The 19851-nt window shown below is 40.4% G+C and overlaps 1 protein-coding gene across 1 annotated transcript in view; it reads right to left on the bottom strand.

Annotated features, from left to right (window-relative positions):
• The window catches only part of fstl4 (follistatin-like 4), a 273186-nt gene that overhangs the window by 88984 nt on the left and 164351 nt on the right, over positions 1–19851 (bottom strand). The window contains exon 3 of the mRNA XM_034177979.1: positions 11149–11315. Within this exon, the coding sequence (XP_034033870.1) occupies positions 11149–11315 (167 nt within the window). The remainder of the gene's footprint in view (positions 1–11148; positions 11316–19851) is intronic.

The following is a 19851-nucleotide window of genomic DNA, read 5'->3' as shown; positions in this document are numbered from 1 at the left end:
ATCCGACGAGGGGGCGGGACCACTCCTTCCACAAGGCATGCTCACAAGCGAATGATGTCACCAACAGGCGTGGGAAAACTCATGCATGCGCACAAGGGTTCAAGCATGTCTGATGTAAAAACATATGAATGAAATCCATATAGTTTTTGAAAAAAATAAAAAGGACCATTACTTTATTGACAGACCTCGTATTTACTACAAATACCCTGTTTAAAGAAGTTCAAACATGATTGAAGCCGTTAAGACCACGAATACCCTGAAGTTCTGTGAAGGCTCTCAGTTGTCCAGGTGGTTTCCATAATAGAGAAGCTTGAATCTTCGACTGGATTGGGTTGCTTGACGCGAGGATGTTTCGCTTCAAATTGCAGAAGCTTTCTCAGCTAAAATTCTTGCTCTGGTAGTCTGACTTCTGTCTTGACTCTTGGAGAGAAGAACGAGATCGTTCTTCTCTACAACGTTCTTCTCTACAAGAGTCAAGATATTTTCTCTCTTCTGGAAAATATCGTCTCATAGCGCAGTACTTCACTTCCCAGTCAAACAGCCTGGAAGTACTGCAGATTTTTATTTTAGTTTAGTTATAGTGTTGTCGAGAATTTAACTTGATGAAACACATCATAAACAAAATGATGGCCGAAAGCTGGCATTTTGAGCTAGTTGATGTTACTGAGTAAATTGTTGTTTACTTAACTTTGTTGTGTTTGTTGTGTGTATATGGTAAAATATATCATTTAAATCCTTTATTTAATTGGTTTGCTGATCTTTTTATCTCTGTGCAAATTCAATGAACATTGTTGACATCAAATTTTGGAAACTCTTTCCTGAAGCTGGTGTAGAAACATTATCATTGTAGGACCTGAAACACTGGAGCATCATTAAGTGGAATGTGGACTTAATAATGATTTCTGTTCTGATATCACAGAAAAGAATGTGTTTAGTTGGGTGAATTCAAGCGCATGAAATTCTCTCATCATGAAGACAGAGCACAAACAATGTTCTTCATTTACTGGATTTTTTTTTTCATGAGCTGTTCTGTTCTCATTACTTTTTATTATGCATCTAGTTAGACTCAGTAAAAGTGGAAGTCTGTTACCTTATACATAATTTATCAGCATTTTATTCAGTCACAGGGCTGATCATTCCTGAGCATCAGGTTTGATATGAGTTTTGCATTGTTTGAATTTTCCTTGAAACATTTAGCGTAAAAAACAAATCCAGTTAAAAGACCCACTATAATCACGTTACATTCTTTAATTTGCTGTTTAATGAGAGAGAGAGAGAGAGAGAGAGAGAGAGAGAGTTTCTTTGTTCAGTATGACTTTCTTCTAACTCCTGATGAACCTGTTGTCTGGCTTGGTGGTTGCCCTTCAGGGCCGAGGATAGTTTTATACATGGACTCGTGGCATGAGTGCATATTCCAAGAGTTGACCTGATGGAATGTTCAGGTGGGATCAGATCAACTGGGGTAACTTGCATAAATTCACAAATAACAATAGTAACTACGCTTCCTGTTTCAATATAACATTTTACAAAATCAAAAATTTGCATCTGACAATTAAGAAACAAATATTGTCCGTATTGTACCATTTCTACTGCAACCTTTATTGTCTGCTGAAATATGAGTACAATTCTGCTATTAGGATTAGCACAGTTTTTACCCGAGGCCAGAATTTGGCCATCGGTATTGCGAAGACTTTGCACCTGTCTGTTCATCTGTCCATCCTGTTACTGTCAGGGTCTTCAAATTTACAGAGAACATTCCCTGTGGGGTGTCCTTGCCTCAAGTGGAGGAGTTTAAGTATCTCGGGGTCTTGTTCACGAGTGAGGGACAATGGAGCGTGAGATCGACAGACGGATCGGTGCAGCGTCTGCAGTGATGCGGTCAGTGTATCGGACCGTCATGGTGAAGAGAGAGCTGAGCAGGGGGGCAAAGCTCTCGATTTACCGATCGATCTACATTCCAACCCTCACCTATGGTCATGAGATTTGGCTCATGACCGAAAGAACGAGATCGTGAGTACAGGCGGCTGAGATGAGTTTCCTCCGCAGGGTGGCAAGGCACTCCCTTAGAGATAGGGTGAGGAGCTCGGTCACTCGGGAGGAGCTCGGAGTCGAGCCGCTGCTCCTCCACGTTGAAAGGAGCCAGCTGAGGTGGCTCGGGCATCTTTTCCGGATGCCCCCTGGACGCCTCGCTGGAGAGGTGTTCCGGGCACGTCCCATCGGGAGAAGGCCCCGGGGAAGACCCAGGACACGCTGGAGGGACTACGTCTCTCAGCTGGCTTGTGAACACCTCGGGGTTCCCCCGGAGGAGGTGTGTGCGGATCGGGAGGTCTGGGCGGCTTTGCTTGAGCAGCTGCCCCCACAACCCGACCTCGGATAAGCGGAAGAAAATGGATGGATGGCTGGATGGATTCTTGGGACACAGACCTTGGACAAGTTCAAAGATGGCGAACCTTGACCTATTTTAAGAGGTCAAAATGTCACATTCTGTTTCCTATTTTTATGCTCATACAGCCGAGGGTATTTCAGCATTGGATTATATACAGTATAGATTTTTTTTCTACCAATATGTAAATGTAGCATAATAGATGGATACAATTGTGGACATAGCTTTGCAGATGGAAAAAAACAAAGTTTGAAAGTTTTTAGCCAAGGGATATGGATTTTTTTTTTTCCACAACTGTAGTCATAATTCAGAATTGACAGCCAATGCATTGTGTAAAGGTGGCCCACATCAAGGTTGGATTGTTTCCTCCTTCCAGCAATAACAGAGATGTGGAATTGGACAACAATGAGTTGTGACAAACTTCAGTATCTTTCTTTGGTGATACTTTCAGTATCAGCATGTTCAGTACTATGTCCACTGACATGGCAGCTCCTATGTAAATCAGTCTGGCCTTGATGAATAGTACTTTTCTTATTTACTCATGAAATAGTGTATCTGTATTCACATCAGTGAGGAAGTCTGTACCACCTGTATCAGATCAAAAAGGGTACATAGTACTGGTACAACAAATGTACAACAGCTAAATAGCAGTAAACACCAAGAAGCCAAATTCCTGTTTCCAAGTTCCTCCAAAAGCTGCAGCTATTATAAATTAGAGAACCATGCATTATTCATTTCCCTGCTCGGGGAATCATTTTCATTTAATATTCAGGTTTACAACTTTATAGCTGGATTTAATAACTGGTAAGCTGGCATACACAAGCCACAGTATGAGTAGCTGGAGCAGATTTTATTGCCATTTGTGTGCTTATGTTTGCAGTTCTACTCACCCTTATACCAAATCAGAATTAGACCTGGTCCAAGTCGGACTAAAGGTAAAACACCCATATTTCATTCAAACAATTTCAATTTCAATTTATATAGCACCAAATCACAACGGAGTTGCCCCAAGGCACTTCACACAAGTAAGGTCTAACCTTACTAACCCCCAGAGCAGAAAAAACTCCTTCTGAGGAAGAAACCTCAAGCAGACCAGACTCAAAGGGGTGACCCTCTGCTTGGGCCATGGTACAGACATAAATTACAGAACCTCAATTAAGTAAATGAGAGGAATGAGGAGCCAGCAAAGGCAACTGAGAGAAAAGCAACAAAATGGCTCTCAGGTTCAGGGGTCAAACTGTATGTCAGAGTGGTTTCAGACAAATTAAACTTTTAAAAGTGACCTGTTTCCATTCAGCACAGATATGGTGCATTAATTGGTTTGCTAAAAGAACCTTAACAGAATAATAATGTTGGCAGCCTTTCTCTGACCTGGTGGTTGAGCCAACAGTTGATAACCATTGGAATTGGGTTAGTGTTAAGTTTAGTGCAGAGCTTTCATTCATTTCATGCAAACTGAGTTTTTACCTGCCTCAAAGATCCTCAAATCCTCACAGTATATAGACATATAGACTAGAATATAGACATCCAACAGATACATCTACCATTTTTCACCTAAAATGACTCACTGTAAGAGAATTAACTGTAAGATACTCATTGAAGAGGTGCAGCAGTAGTAGATGTATCCACTGACTGAAGTTGAAGTGGGCCAGCCTGTTTTATACTCTGGGTATAGTTTAGGCCAGTCCAGTTTATTTGTTATTTAATGTAGAGTGTTCAACGTAATGGAATAGCAGAATTCTCAGTTATGAAGCATAGGGTACCTCAAGATTCTGTTCTGGGTCTCCTGCTGTTCTCTCCCAATGTTGGACCTTTTCCTCAGATTATATGTACTGTATAAATGGGAATGACACTCAGGGTTGTGCTGATAATCTGCAATAGTCGTAGCTATTCATATAGGCAGTGGTGGGCACAGTTCCGATAAGGTGATAACAGATAATTAACGAAGACAATGTTTTCATTATCGGATTATCTTTTTAGATAACTTTAAAAACCATTATCGGACTAATTATCTTCCAAAAAATTTTTGTCCGATAACTTTTAGACCGATAACGTAATAAACAAAGCTGAACAGCGACAAACATTTTTAAAATTTAAAATCATTGAGCACCTACCTGTTAAAGGTTTCCTAACAGATGTATAGTTCTACCCTCTGCAAACAGAAGAGAGCTGCTTCTATGAGAAACTGCTCTATCCTCTGCAGGCAAAGGCGAACCAATCACACAAAAAAATCATTTCTTTTAACACCATACTGATACACTGGCAATATCACCCAAGTCATCCAGAGGCATACATTTTTAACTTATGGTTAAAATTTTAACCAAACAAATTTCGGACAAGTTATTTAAAATTACTGTCACATCTGAAGTTTTATAAAGTGAAAATATCACATATATGTTTTAGTTTTAAAGTTATTCGCTAATTTTTAAGGTTTTAGTGAGCACATGTTGTGCCCAGCAGTGCATTATGGGTAGGATAGGGTAATCTCAGTATGTTCACGACAGGACAAATGCATTTCAGACACTCAGGCTCCATGGACGACAGCATTAAAATCTAGTGCCTAAAACTCTCGTGAATATATTCTCTGGGTTTATAGACGTTGTTATTGTATTTGCGTTTGTTAAATTTCACACATCTTAAATGTAGCAGACACGGATTATCTGGAATTTTGTTTTGGCAAGTTTTCACACTCTCTACTGCCATCTACTGGCCAGTAGTGTTCATGGGAGTTCATGTCAGTATTCGTCCTGAAGCTGGGAAGACACTGTATGATATTTTTCATCACTGTACTCGGTTTCAGTTCAAACTGTACCACAGAACCACACTGTGCAAAAGTTCAGAGTGCCCGATTTATGTTCTCACACACATTGTACTTTCAAAAACCACACGTTGGCTCGTGTTTCCAGAACCAAAACGTAAGCTTTTTTCAAACTTAATTTACAAAAAGTCTCGATGGGAGACATCAAAGTTTAAAAACAAAACAAAACAACAACAAAAAAAACCCCATTACAAGACAGTTCTGCGGTGTTTGCGCATGCATAGTATGAGTGGTTGGATGCTTATTGCTCTTCAGCAGCAGGATACCCTCATGACGGCCGACCAGAATAATATCAAACAGGTTTGATTTTCATCAGACCATATGATCGGCGATCAGGAGGTGGTCGTGAGATGTTAAACGCAGCTTGTTACTCCATGTACACTACACGATGCAAGACGCATGATTAACCTGAAACTCGGTCCAAAAAATTCTCGCACGAATGAAAAATCATCTGAAAAAGGGCCAAAACTCGCACAGTGTAAAGCCAACATTTATGTATCAAGACAATATTGAGTGCACGTTTTACAATATAATAAAACGTGTGCACAATTATATAATAAAACGAGTGCACATGAACATCTCTCCACATGCAAAACATTTTGCGATGACACTTCCAGGGCTCCGTAAAAATGCCTGTTTTTACAAATAAAAAAATGGAATATTTTACAAAAGCACATTTATCTGTAAACACCAACACATGACACACGTTACATTAATGTGTTGGTTTACATAATGAATGACTGAACCAATCAGTGTTTATCAGAGGCACATTTTACCCAGAATCCTTTGCGATATGTCTGTGTTTGTTACAAAACATCAGAATTAGTGCATTATTCAACATTAAAAGATATATGTTATATTTTAATTTTGTACAAATGACAGAACTGACAATGGAGTTATTCTATCGGTATTAATATTATTTATAAATCAAAACCATAAGTCAGTACTGCTTTATTTTCCAAGACTTCCTCCTGACCGGAGCGTTGTGATTGGTAGAGAGCTGGGCTTTGGCTGCTCTCAGCTTGCTCCTGCACTGGAAGCTGTGTAGTAAACAAGAGCTTCCAGCAGGGGGCAAGATCTTCAAAGACAGAAGTGTGGGCTCACTGTTTGGGTCTGTTGTCGCTTTTGATGCTACCAGAAGTGATCATGGTGTTAAAACTCAAATTCAGTTTATTAGTAGTTGCAAGTGTACCAGAGACAATACTGGAATTTATCAGTTATCTGTAACATCCGATACATTTTTGGGTGGTTTATTATTTTATCTTTATCAAAGATAATATTATCTGATTATCTGTTATTGAAGTTAATTTTTTGGTTATCTGTGCCCACCACTGCATATAGATATATAGGCTTATCTCAATGTAGTGAAGAATTGGACATGTTGGAATTTTTTACTTTTGAACTCACAGAAACCTGAGCCCCATTTTGTTGGTCCTGCTAAACAGAGACATCTTTATGATTACCACGATCACTGAGAAATTGTGTGATTCATTTTAGTAGAACAGATAAAAATCCTGGTTTGCTCTTTGGTCAGACATTGTCCTTTCTGCTACGTATCTTCTATGGAGGATCCTTAAATTTCATTCATGCTTCTGTGCCCTCCAGAATTTATTATTGTAATGGTTTATTTTCTGGTTAACCACAAAATAGTATGAGGTGCCTCCAGGTGATTTAGAATGCAAGAGTTTTGATGAAAACAAGAAGATTTGATCCGATCACACCACTTTAGCCTATCGTCCTGTGAACATAATGATATATTAAGGTTTTATTGTTGACCTGTAAGGCTCAAAATGGGTGTGTATTGATACTGTCAAACTCTATATCTTATAAGAATATCTTGTAGCTTTGTTAAGTGTTATGTGCCTGCTCATGCTCTGCAGTGTCAGGATGTGGACTTGCTTTATGTTCCAAGGATGAAGAAGACGTGACATGACCCTTAACTGGAATAAGTGGGTTACGTACTGAAAATGGTATGCAACATGGTATTTTGACTGTGCTTTTTTGGAAATCATCTATATATGTTTCAATAACATGTTCTGAATTAAATTAAGAAACCTCTGGACACTGAATATTGATTAATGAAAAACACCAGAAGTAGTTGAGTGTAGCTCAAGGTTTATGAGAACATGCATTTCTTTAAGACCTGGTGTATATTCAGGGACAGGCCAACACATACATAGGTACTGTCCAATTTGGTTGGCAGTTAATAGGACCTGTACACTTCTGAAGAAGAGAGAGAGAGAGAGAGAAAGAGAGTGGCAAAAAGCAGCTCTGTTTAAAACAACAGACACAGAAACAGCTTGCTTTTCTCTTTTAAGTTAAGTCACCTCAGTGACTGCGATGCATTTTTGTCTTGACACAAAAACATCTGGTTTTAGGATGCCTCCTCATCTACATTACGTTCTGTGACAAGGTGTATAATATGAGCCCCTAAAGCTAAAGTCTTTTTGTTTTACCTATCACCTTGATCATTTACTGAATAGAAAATAATAAAAAACAATCAATTGCTCCTTTTATTCACAGCATTTCATGTGGAAATACATTACATGAGGTCAAAATTATTGTGAATGGTAATGGTTAATAGACTGCATTTATATAGCGCTTTTCCATCTGCATCAGACACTTGCTGCTGCCATGCAAGGCACCCACTACACACCGGGAACTTGCCCAAGGGCCCTTAGTGATTTTCCGGTCAGGCTGGGATTTGAACCGAGGATCTTCTGGTCTTAAGCCCAACTCTTTAACCACTAGACCATCACCTCCACTAAATTGTGGGCTGAGTGTCATTGGCACAGTCTGCATCGCAACACTCGATGTTGTTTATCAGCTCATTATCACAACAGAGCAACAAAGCTGCTCATTAACATGCAATTAGCAAATTGATCCAGTGATGGATAAAAGCAGCAAAGCGATGCAGAAGAATGAATGCATAGTCCATTAAATACGCTCAGTCAAACTGAAATTCTTCATTCTTTTACCACCATGCTATTGTTTACTTGGTTACTTGGCGTAGCATTAAATATAAAATGCAAGATAAGTGTGAATTTCTCATTTTAATAGCTACCAACAGATGGTTTGCTTTCAAGGAAGCAATATTTTGAAAATAGACAAATGGAGATGGTGTTATAACAAAAAAACATTTAACCTCCAGTGGCTGTATACGAGGGCTGTCAATAAAGTATAGGTCCTTTTTATTTTTTTCAAAAACTATATGGATTTCATTCATATGTTTTTACGTCAGACATGCTTGAACCCTCGTGCGCATGCGTGAGTTTTTCCACGCCTGTCGGTGACGTCATTCGCCTGTGAGCACTCCTTGTGGGAGGAGTCATCCGGCCCCTCGTCGGAATTCCTTTGTCTGAGAAGTTGCTGAGAGACTGGCGCTTTGTTTGATCAAAATTTTTTCTAAACCTGTGAGGCACATCGAAGTGGACACGGTTCGAAAAATTAAGCTGGTTTTTGGTGAAAATTTTAACGGCTGATGAGAGATTTTGAGGTGATACTGTCGCTTTAAGGACTTCCCACGCAGCAGGACGTCGCGCAGCATTCTCAGGCGCCTTTGTCAGCCTGTTTCAAGCTGAAAACCTCCACATTTCAGGCTCTATTGATCCAGGACGTCGTGAGAGAACAGAGAAGTTTCAGAAGAAGTCGGTTTCAGCATTTTATCCAGATATTCCACTGTTAAAGGAGATTTTTTTAATGAAAGACGTGCGGACAGGTCCGCGCGTCGGGACGCAGCCGACACGGTGCGGCGGCACAGGAAAAACACCTCCGTGTTGATAGCCATTTGTAAAATCCAGGCGGCTTTTGATGGCTTTCAGTGGAGTGAGTATCTGAGAAATTGTTTAACAGTTGGACATGTTCCAACGTGTCCTTAAGGCTTCCAACAGAGGTGTTTTTCCTGTGGCGGAGCGTCGCGGCGGCTGCGAGCCGACGCTGCAATCCGTCCGCACGTCTTTCATTAAAAAAATTCCTTTAACAGTGGAATATCCGGATAAAATGCTGAAACCGACTTCTTCTGAAACTTCTCTGTTCTCTCAGGACATCCTGGATCAATAGAGCCTGAAATGTGGAGGTTTTCAGCTTGAAACAGGCTGACGACGGCGCCTGAGAGCGCTGCGCGACGTCCCACTGAGTGGGAAGTCCTTAAAGCGACAGTATCACCTCAAAATCTCTCATCAGCCGTTAAAATTTTCACCAAAAACCAGCTTAATTTTTCGAACCGTGTCCACTTCGATGTGTCTCACAGGTTTAGAAAACATTTTGATCAAACAAAGCGCCAGTCTCTCAGAAACTTCTCAGACAAAGGAATTCCGACGAGGGGCTGGACGACTCCTCACACAAGGAGTGCTCACAGGCGAATGACATCACCGACAGGCGTGGAAAAACTCACGCATGCGCACGAGGGTTCAAGCATGTCTGACGTAAAAACATATGAATGAAATCCATATATTTTTTGAAAAAATAAAAAGGACCTATACTTTATTGACAGACCTCGTATGAAGCCAAAGCAGAATGAGTGTGAGGGGGGGTTTGCATTTTCTTGAATGACCATTTCAGAATGGCTCGAAAGGCGACTCACTTCCCATTGTTAAAATCATGTTAAAATCTCCATGTAAACACGGGGAGAACATGCAAACTCCACACAAAAAGGCCACAGGTGAGAATCGATCCCATGACCTTATTGCTGCAAGGCAACAGTGATAACCACTAATCCACCATGCTGCCCAGTATTAACGTTTGTTTCCGTTCTATCATGTTATGTGAAGTGTCCTTTCCTTTATGTACTGCTTGTCTTCTTGTCGTTTCAAAGTAAGAAAGAAAGAAAGAAAAAAAAGAAAGAAAACCACATCAGTCTCCTACACCATTTGTGCATATTCATTTATTTATTTTTACAATAAAATAATAATAACAGTAAGTAAGTAATAACAGTAAGTAATAACAGTATAATAGTAAATGAATGAAATATGTTTTTTTTTATCATATTTTCCAAAGATGGCTACTTCCAGAGAAAGGTATAAGCGGAAGACATGACTGGAAGCAAAGAATGAAAAAGTCATTTTGCGTATAGTTTTATCAGCTCTACTGTTGTGAGGATCCCAAAAAGTCCAAGAATCACAAACTGTGCATTCCCTCTTGGCTAGTAAGCTGTGCTCTTGGCCAATCATTTTGGTTAAATTTTGTTCAAGTTAGACATCAATGGAAAAACAGTTGATCATACTGCTTTCATATGTAATGCATTCTTGAGAACTTTGCATTGCTTAGCAACAGAGGACGATCCTGAAAAAGTCGCTGTGACACGCTTAATATCAGCGTTGTTTCTTGAATACCATGTTGCACTAAATAAGTTATCATTAACCACAGAAGTAGCAACAAATGCAAAAAGACACCTTACCTGAGTATGGAGAACTCAGCCAACATGCCTGAGTTCCTGCCACGTATGTGGCAAACACAGACTGTGGAATTGCAAAGCATACATAGCTGACGGGTGAATGTCTGTGATGAGCAGCTCTGTGGAGTTCTGCAGACTCCACATAATTCTTTTGGTTCAGGTTTTCCTCACGAAAAATTAGCAGGAAAATCTATGAAATGTATTGCACAAGTTTGCATGTTCTCCCCATGTTCACACGGGTTCTCTGGCCTCCTCCCACTTCCAAAGACATGCAGATAAAAGGTAACTGGAAGCTTTAAATTGACCGTAGGTGTGTATGTGTTTGTCCATTTGTGGCCCTCCCTGGGATAGACTGAGATGTGCACTGCATTTTTTTTAAATATTACATTGAGAGTATGACCTGAGAGCAGTGTATGTGAATGCTTCACTTTGTAACCTCTGAATCAAAGCAGATAAATGCAGTACAGCACCACCGCAGTTCTGGAGAAGTAAAAATGTGTGCATGTAGACAACATGAGAAGACCTTTCCCACGCCAACAACAATCGTGCACTCACGTTGATATCCTCCAGGTCCAAGAAGTTCAGTATGACACCATTCCTCTTCCAGATGATTGGCGGGCGTAGCGTTCCCTGGATGGCACAAGTGAGGACAGCGCTGAGGCCCACTGTTACCGTGGAGATGCTGATCCACTGTTCCTCTGGCAGACTCAGCTGGACGACCTCTGTATGCGAGCATGAACACAGAATGGATGACATGTAGGAAATGAATGAGAAAATAGGTGGAAAAAAGTCAACAGAGAAAGTGGCCCATCACAATGAGTGCTCTGATGTAGTTCAAGTCCAGCCATATCACTGCTGGTAGAACAGAGATAAACACCTGTCCAGAAGTGAAGGATATCCCTTGTGAAAACAGGCCATGTGTCCACTCAGCCAGCCAAATATCACTTTTGTCATTAAGGGAAATTTATGTTCATTGAAATAGCCGTACAATTCAATTCACCTTTACGGCAAATTAAGAATTATTCTTCACTGGCTCCCCTTGGAGTCATAAATAATATCTGTCGCCAAGCTGCACGGTTAAGCTTCAAAGCTCCAGAGTCACAGTTACCACCAGAGGAATCTGTCACATCCTGAACCCAAAGAGCTTGGATCAAAGACAAAGTCCACTAAGACAAAGTAATTTGATTTGGGGAAAAAAGTAAAAAGTTCAGTTCACAGGCTAAGGTTAAAAATTGAGTCTGATGCTTATATATAGATCAGGGGTATTCAACTTGTTCCAGAAAGGGCTGAGAGGGTGTAGGTTTTCTTTGCAACCACCCACTCCACCAGGTGACATCACTTTAAGCAGATGGAATCAGTTAATCAGTGAAATCACCTGGTGGAGTGCTCTTGGCCCTTTCTGGAATGAGTTGAATGCCCCTGATATAGGGTGTCGCAGTACATTTCCTCTGTTGATTTTATTCTGACACATCTGTTCAGAGCCCCTCACTCCAGTGCCAGAACATCAACCTCCCATGCCACTGTACATACATTGTTGTCTTAGAGAACAGAGCTACTCTGGTTAGCTGTGTAGGCTAACACTTACCAACACAATGCCCCCCATCTGCCTTGTCTTCACATCTCCACTGGGAACCAAAAAAAAACTTTTCGCGACTGCTTCGGTGATTGCAGCCGAAAACAAAACAGTACACCATTTTTCCGTGTGAAGTTATGCTGTGTATATATTGCACAACAGGAGTGGAGGTCCCCATAAGCTGTCAAATCAGACAATATCATGCATAGTTCAAACGAGACTGCAGTGCCCTATAGCAAGCAGTAAATAAATTATTTGACATAAAAATAAAATCAACTTGCATGGGCCTTGACACTCACTTGCCCATTGGACTGTCAAACTATCTTCTTGCCCTGTGTGTACTAACAAGTGTTAGTCACAAAAGAAAAACTGTTTTTGAGGAAGCTATCACCAGATAAAGGGAAGATGCAGAAATATGTAAAACCAGAGCAAACGTTTTTCCAATGGTGGCAACAATGCAGTTTCTCTGTGACAATGTACCACAAGTGGCTTCGGAGCCCTGACCTCACCACAACCAGGCTCCTGCTGTCTGTTTGGAAAGCCAAAGGGTGAAGGTGGCTGGCAACTCCAGTCCCCTCCACCCTGTCCTTAATGTGTCCTGGATTAAAAAGACCTGCTGCCCTATTTCTGCTGGACTGGTCAGTTAATACCTTTGGAAATTCTTTGATCTGTCAGCTTTGAGTAGGATGGCTGGTCATGGAGGTTAATTCAGTGTTTTGTAGTTACGAGAACAGCATATCCAGTTCCAGTACCAATGAGGAGGCAATGCATGTTCTTGACCTTTGGCAGACTGACTTTGGAGGGTTGGAGTATTTTTTACTTTATTTTCAGAAACATAGGTTTTTCTAGGCTCATCTACTAAACCTTTTAACCTTTCTGCTCTTCTCCACATGGACACCATTGCCTTGCTTACTGCCTTCATTGTGCACACTGACCTTCAACTCCTGGTGAACTCACCAGCTTGTTCCTACATGTACACTGGTATTGCATGGGCTACTCTCTCTGCGTGTTTTGAACTGTACTTGTCCACTGGGTCTAAATAAAGACTGTTACAACATCAGAGTAGTTCTCTGCCCCAGTGGTCTCCAATCATGCTACAAAGTGTTGGCCCACTGCTGAACCACGAGAGGCCATTAAAATAAATGAATTGATGAAAATTGTGTTTGCTTTAGATTTTTATGATGTTTTAAAATTATTAACAATATTTGATTATTTTTAAAATGCAATCAGAAGTAATAACAGGTTTTGGGAGGACCTAGAAGATTTTCTGATTTGAAAGTGAGCACCAGCATTCTTAAGCTCACCCAGGCAATTGTTCCCACCTGCTTTAAAACAACAACTATCCTGCCTATGCCAATGCATTTTGCCTCCTCCAGGCTTAATGACGTCCACCCTGGGGCACTTAAACCATCATTATGGAGCTCCTGGAGAGGCTGGTCATGACCCAGCTGAGAAATGCACCTGGATCCTCATCAGTCCAACATTTCTCTACTACATGCTGTACTTACACATCTGTACTAAAGTAACACCTACTTCAGGTGGCTGTTTGTGGAGTTCAACATTGAATTCAGTACAATCTTTACCTTCGAGTTGGTGTCAAAGCATACAATGTGAGCATCAGCACCTCACCCCACCCTGCACTGGTTTCCACAAAGATCTTTTCAGAGTCAGATTTTCTACCCCGTTCAGCCCCATTGCAACACAAGCATCAAATTTGCAGATGACATCACAGTGATGTGTCTGATCATGAAATACATGTTCACATTTTTGTGGAAAATTCCAGAATTTCACTTTGACAAACATTCCAATAAAATACCCAGGGGTATAAGCTGTCTGTTTCACACTTCTCAAGGTAGATACATAGATACATTTGGGCTGACAGCTCAGTGAATCAGTGATATTTCCAATGCCTTAGGTACAGTACACTGCCATGTCCAACAATGTTATAATTCAGCAAAGGACTAATTTGGGTGGCAGAAAAGCCTTTGAGTGCAGTGTGGACAGATGAGGGGTGAAATGCATTGATCTGGTATGGTTGGCTCTGCTGCTTTCAAGGTGGTACTGTGCATTTCAAATAGATGACCACACATACTGAATTTTGTGCACAATCCTGCAGTTTGACCTGTGTGGTGTCTTGTGGTTTACTACGGTTAATACTAACAAGAGCTAGCAAATAAACAAGTGATACAATAATAAAGGTCCTTCAGTAATGTTGAGCTGTTGCATTTTGTCACTTATGTCTGGTGTAAACAGGTACCTCTGAGAAGAAAAGTCTACAAACTAAATCAAATTACAAAGACTCCCTCAACTCAATGCGAGGACTCGTGTATAAGTACTGTCAACAGCATTCTGCCAAAACTTTGCCTAAGGTGAGTCTATAAATCGGCAAACTTTCATGTGACGATTATTTCCCATATCTAGAAGCCAGTATAAGAAGAAGAGAACATGTATAGGCCCTGAAACCTACTGGTGCCCCTGCTTATCCCAAAGTCAAAACACACACATGCATGTGCGCACACACACACGGCCTGTAAATATTTGGACAGTGGTTTTTTCAAATAATTTTTTTTTACACCATCATAATGGATTCACAAATCAATCAAAAATTCAAGGGGTTTAACAAAGATATCCCACTGATTTTTTTTTAAAGAGTTGCAGCTGTTTTCATATGTAGCCCCTCCAATGGACAGTTAACTGACTAGTAGTCTCGTGGCTGGCTAGGATATGCTCCCTGGATCATGCATGTTGTGCTGCCTTGGTCTGCTCTGCTCCCCCTCCCTTCCTGTTCCTCCAGGTGCCACATCACGGAGCTGATTCGGCACACCAGTCTGCGATCACCTTCTTCTGTACATTAACCCCAGTCCTTCCACTCCACAGATGCCAGGAACTCAACTCAGCTTAGTGGTACCTGGACTCAGTATATATTTTGGATATCCTGCTCTGTGATTTTTGCCATCGTGTTCCTTCCTTGGATTTTTGACATTTCTCTGTGCTCTTTGCTTTCAGCGTTCCTGCCTGCCTTCAGATCCTTTGTGGCCACCTGGTTTTGATCTGCCGTCGTCATCATCTCATTTGTGGTCCAGCCCATGCCTCCTTGCTCTGGTGCCTCCTTCACAAATCTTCTGCAATATTTTGGTTGTATATTCATCCAATAACCTGTTCTTTGTTTTCACTCCTGTTCCCAGCATTTTTGAGTCCAATTCACTCATTGGGTTAGCCATAACACAAAATGTGTCTCCATTTCTCAATGTCAACAAAACTTCAGCAATTTTCCAACACTTGTGAGGGCCTACTTTACATCCAGTCACTGGTGTCCAAGGGGCAACTGTCAGGAGATAACTGAAGCAACTTGACAAGTTCCACTGAACACAAAGGCACAGCAGTTCGACTCTGACCTACTCCCGGATGCTGCTTGTGTGCATTATCTATAACTTTCAGACAAAATCCAAAATTCATGACCATATTTGATGGTTGAAATGTAGATCAGCAGGTAAATCAAAAGCAATGCCTGCAGTACTGGTGACATTACTCCATTCCATCTTCTATTTCATGTTCCATTTAGCCCTTGTTTGAATACATGATAGAGATAAGTAGCTGAGATACAGTACTAATATCAAGAGCTGGTTTTGATTCCTGCTCACGTTACTGCAATTACTACAAAGTAAATCCTCTGCTTAAAACTGGTGACAAACATTTTCTAATTATAGACCTATATCACTCCTGCCACAATTTTCCAAAATTTTGGAAAAAATATTTGCTAAAAGATTAAATGATTATTTACTGAAACATAACATCATTTGTGAAGAACAATATGGATTCAGAAGGTCTCGAACTACATCACAGGCTTTGATGGACTTTGTAGAAAGTATACCAACTGCAGTTGACAATAAACAATATACAGTAGGTATTTTTTTTTATTTACAGAAAGCGTTTGACACAATTAACCATGGAATACTATTAACTAAACTGCAGAAATATGGAATCAGAGGTCTGGCATATGAATGGATAACTAGTTACACTCAACAAAAATATAAACGCAACACTTTTGGTTTTGCTCCCATTTTGTATGAGATGAACTCAAAGATCTAAAACTTTTTCCACATACACAATATCACCAATTCCCTCAAATATTGTTCACAAACCAGTCTAAATCTGTGATGGTGAGCACTTCTCCTTTGCTGAGATAATCCATTCCACCTCACAGGTGTGCCATATCAAGATGCTGATTAGACACCATGATTAGTGCACAGGTGTGCCTTAGACTGCCCACAATAAAAGGCCACTCTGAAAGGTGCAGTTTTATCACACAGCACAATGCCACAGATGTCGCAAGATTTGAGGGAGCGTGCAGTTGGCATGCTGACAGCAGGAATGTCAACCAGAGCTGTTGCTCGTGTATTGAATGTTCATTTCTCTACCATAAGCCGTCTCCAAAGGCGTTTCAGAGAATTTGGCAGTACATCCAGCCAGCCTCACAACCGCAGACCACGTGTAACCACACCAGCCCAGGACCTCCACATCCAGCATGTTCACCTCCAAGATCGTCTGAGACCAGCCACTCGGACAGCTGCTGAAACAATTGGTTTGCATAACCAAAGAATTACTGCACAAACTGTCAGAAACCGTCTCAGGGAAGCTCATCTGCATGCTCGTCATCCTCATTGGGGTCTCGACCTGACTCCAGTTCGTCATCGTAACTGACTTGAGTGGGCAAATGCTCACATTCGCTGGCGTTTCCAGCAACTTCCCACAGCCATTGAAGAGGAGTGGACCAACATTCCACAGGCCACAATTGACAACCTGATCAACTCTATGCGAAGGAGATGTGTTGCACTGCATGAGGCAAATGGTGGTCACACCAGATACTGGTATCCCCCCCCCAATAAAACAAAACTGCACCTTTCAGAGTGGCCTTTTATTGTGGACAGTCTAAGGCACACCTGTGCACTAATCATGGTGTCTAATCAACATCTTGATATGGCACACCTGTGAGGTGGGATGGATTATCTCAGCAAAGGAGAAGTGCTCATTATGACAGATTTAGACTGGTTTGTGAACAATATTTGAGGGAAATGGTGATATTGTGTATGTGGAAAAAGTTTTAGAACTTTGAGTTCATCTCATACAAAATGGGAGCAAAACCAAAAGTGTTGCGTTTATATTTTTGTTGAGTGTATTTACAAGGCAGATTTCAGTATGTTCAATTCAATAATACAAATTCTGAACTCAGGGAAGTCACATGTGGGGTGCTGCAGGGCTCAGTGCTGGGTCCTTTGTTGTTTATAATCTATATAAATGATATAAGTTGGGTGTCGAGTTCACTGAGATGTGTCCTTTTTGCAGATGATACAACTGTGTTCTGTAGCGGTGAAAATCTTGAACAGCTTCTGGACATAGTGGAGAAAGAACTAGAAAAATTTAAGGTTTGGTTTGACGCTAATAAGTTGTCACTCAACCTTGGGAAAATCAAATGTATTATATCTGGAAATAAACAGGCACCCAAATGTAAAAATTTAACTATAAACAATAAGGAAATTGAGTTAGTAAGAGAGAATACATTTTTAGGTGTTATAATTGATAATAAACTTAGCTGGAAACCACATATAAATTATGTGAAATCAAAATTGTCAAAAACTATAGCCATTTTGTATAAAGCCAAAGACGTACTGCCACAAGAAGGGTTACTTACTTTATATCATTCTCTGATGGTACCATATATGACATATTGTGTTGAGTCATGGGGAAACACTTACAAATCAAACACCAATCCAATATTCCTTTTGCAAAAATGAGCCATACGAATCATCTGCAATAAACATTATCGTGAACCAACTCATTCTCTATTTGTGTCTTTAAATTTATTATATATATAATTATATATATAATTTGGTCGATTACATTACAATTCAAAGTTTGTTTCAAACGAAAAACCAAGCCTTACCGAGAGAGTCTGTTCAGATTGAGGGAATCCAGATATAGTTTAAGAGGTTGTGCAATTTTTATGAAACCACCAGTAAGAACAAATGTAAAGGGTTTTTGTGTGTCTGTGGTTGGGGTGAAGAAATGGAATGAATGTTCAACAGAGGTTAGAATGGGTGGTACCTTAGTAAGATTTAAGAAACTACTCAAAAAGAACATCATGTCTAAGTATCATAAAGAAGCAAATATAATTTGATTTATAGGGAATGTTCAATTTATAAGTGGGATTTATTATATATTTGAATGTGTGGGTATGTATATGCGTATGTAGATATATAGATATGGGTAGGTGTATATGTATATATGTATATAAGTGACCGTGTATATGTATGTATATATATATATATGTATATATTTATGTATGTAAAGTATATACGTATGTATATAGGTATATATGGTACAGCCCAAGCAGAGGGTCACCCCCAAGAGCCTGGTCTGCTTGAGGTTTCTTCCTTAGAGAGAGTTTTTCCTCACCACAGTTGCCTAGTGCTTGCTCTGGGGGTTGGTTGGTAAGTTTAGTCCTTACTTGCTTAAAGTGCCTTGATTTGACTTTCTTGTGAGGGTCACCCCCAAGAGCCTGGTCTGCTTGATGTTTCTTCCTTATAGGGAGTTTTTCCTCACCACAGTTGCCTAGTGCTTGCTCTGGGGGTTGGTTGGTAAGGTTAGTCCTTACTTGCGTAAAGTGCCTTGATTTGACTTTCTTGTGATCTGGTACTATATAAATCTAATTATAAGTGAATAGTATATTGATGTGTATGTCTGTGTGTCGACATGTAGTAGTGAATTTGTATTTATGTAAATATGACTGATTAGAATTGATGGACTTGTACTAGCAGGGGTGGGTGGTAATAAGCTTTGCTTCAGCCCACACCCTTTCGGACTCACTAGTTTTGTTTATGCGTTTGTGGAATTGTTCATTTTTTTCTATTTGAATATTTTGTGTGCCGAATAAAAACTTTGTCACTTTGTGTCACTTTGTCACTTCATATGCTAAAACAAGACACTTCATCTGCATTGTCGAACTCCACCCAGCTGTAAGTGGCTATTGGCCTTGGCTGAGGTAGTAACCTGTTTTTGACTGGTGTTCCCATCCAGAGAGAGTTGGAGTCTCATGCTATGAAACCCAGACATCAGCCCCAGCACCTATACAGGACTTACGTGTAAGTCTTGATATACAAAACCCTAAATACTTGAGTTCTATACATAAGAACCTGGAAGGACCAGGTTCCAGATTTGAGATGTGCTGCTTTGTATTCACACTTCCTCTATGCACACTGCACCTCAATACAGTGTAATTCAGTACCAGGGGTGAATTTTGGATAATGCAGGTATTATGGTGAGAATAAGAGGTTGGACTATATGAATGACAAAGTAAATGGGTAAAGTGAGAAAGAACTGAAGAGAAACAATGAGTGATTATGATTTGTGAGTAGAAGAGGATACACAGATGACAAAAAAATAAACTTGGAGTGGGCTACGACTGGAAGACCAACTGTGTGGGAAAGAGAAATATTTGATGTAAAGTTTAGGAATCCTTTGACAAATACTTAATGAGCTGTAGTACTACAAAATGTCAGCATAGGAGGAGAAGTGAGCTTTTAAGAGGCAGAGCAGGACTGCACTCTGGATGCAGAAGAGAGTGGTGGAGAACTGAAAGATGATAGACGTTATGGAGCAACAGATGTGGGAGCATTTCAAGAAAAACT

Source organism: Thalassophryne amazonica, chromosome 9 (assembly GCF_902500255.1).
Source record: "Thalassophryne amazonica chromosome 9, fThaAma1.1, whole genome shotgun sequence".
Classification (NCBI taxonomy): Eukaryota; Metazoa; Chordata; class Actinopteri; order Batrachoidiformes; family Batrachoididae; genus Thalassophryne; species Thalassophryne amazonica.
The sequence above is the reverse complement of the archived record's forward strand: the minus strand, read 5'-3'. Positions and strand labels throughout refer to the sequence as shown.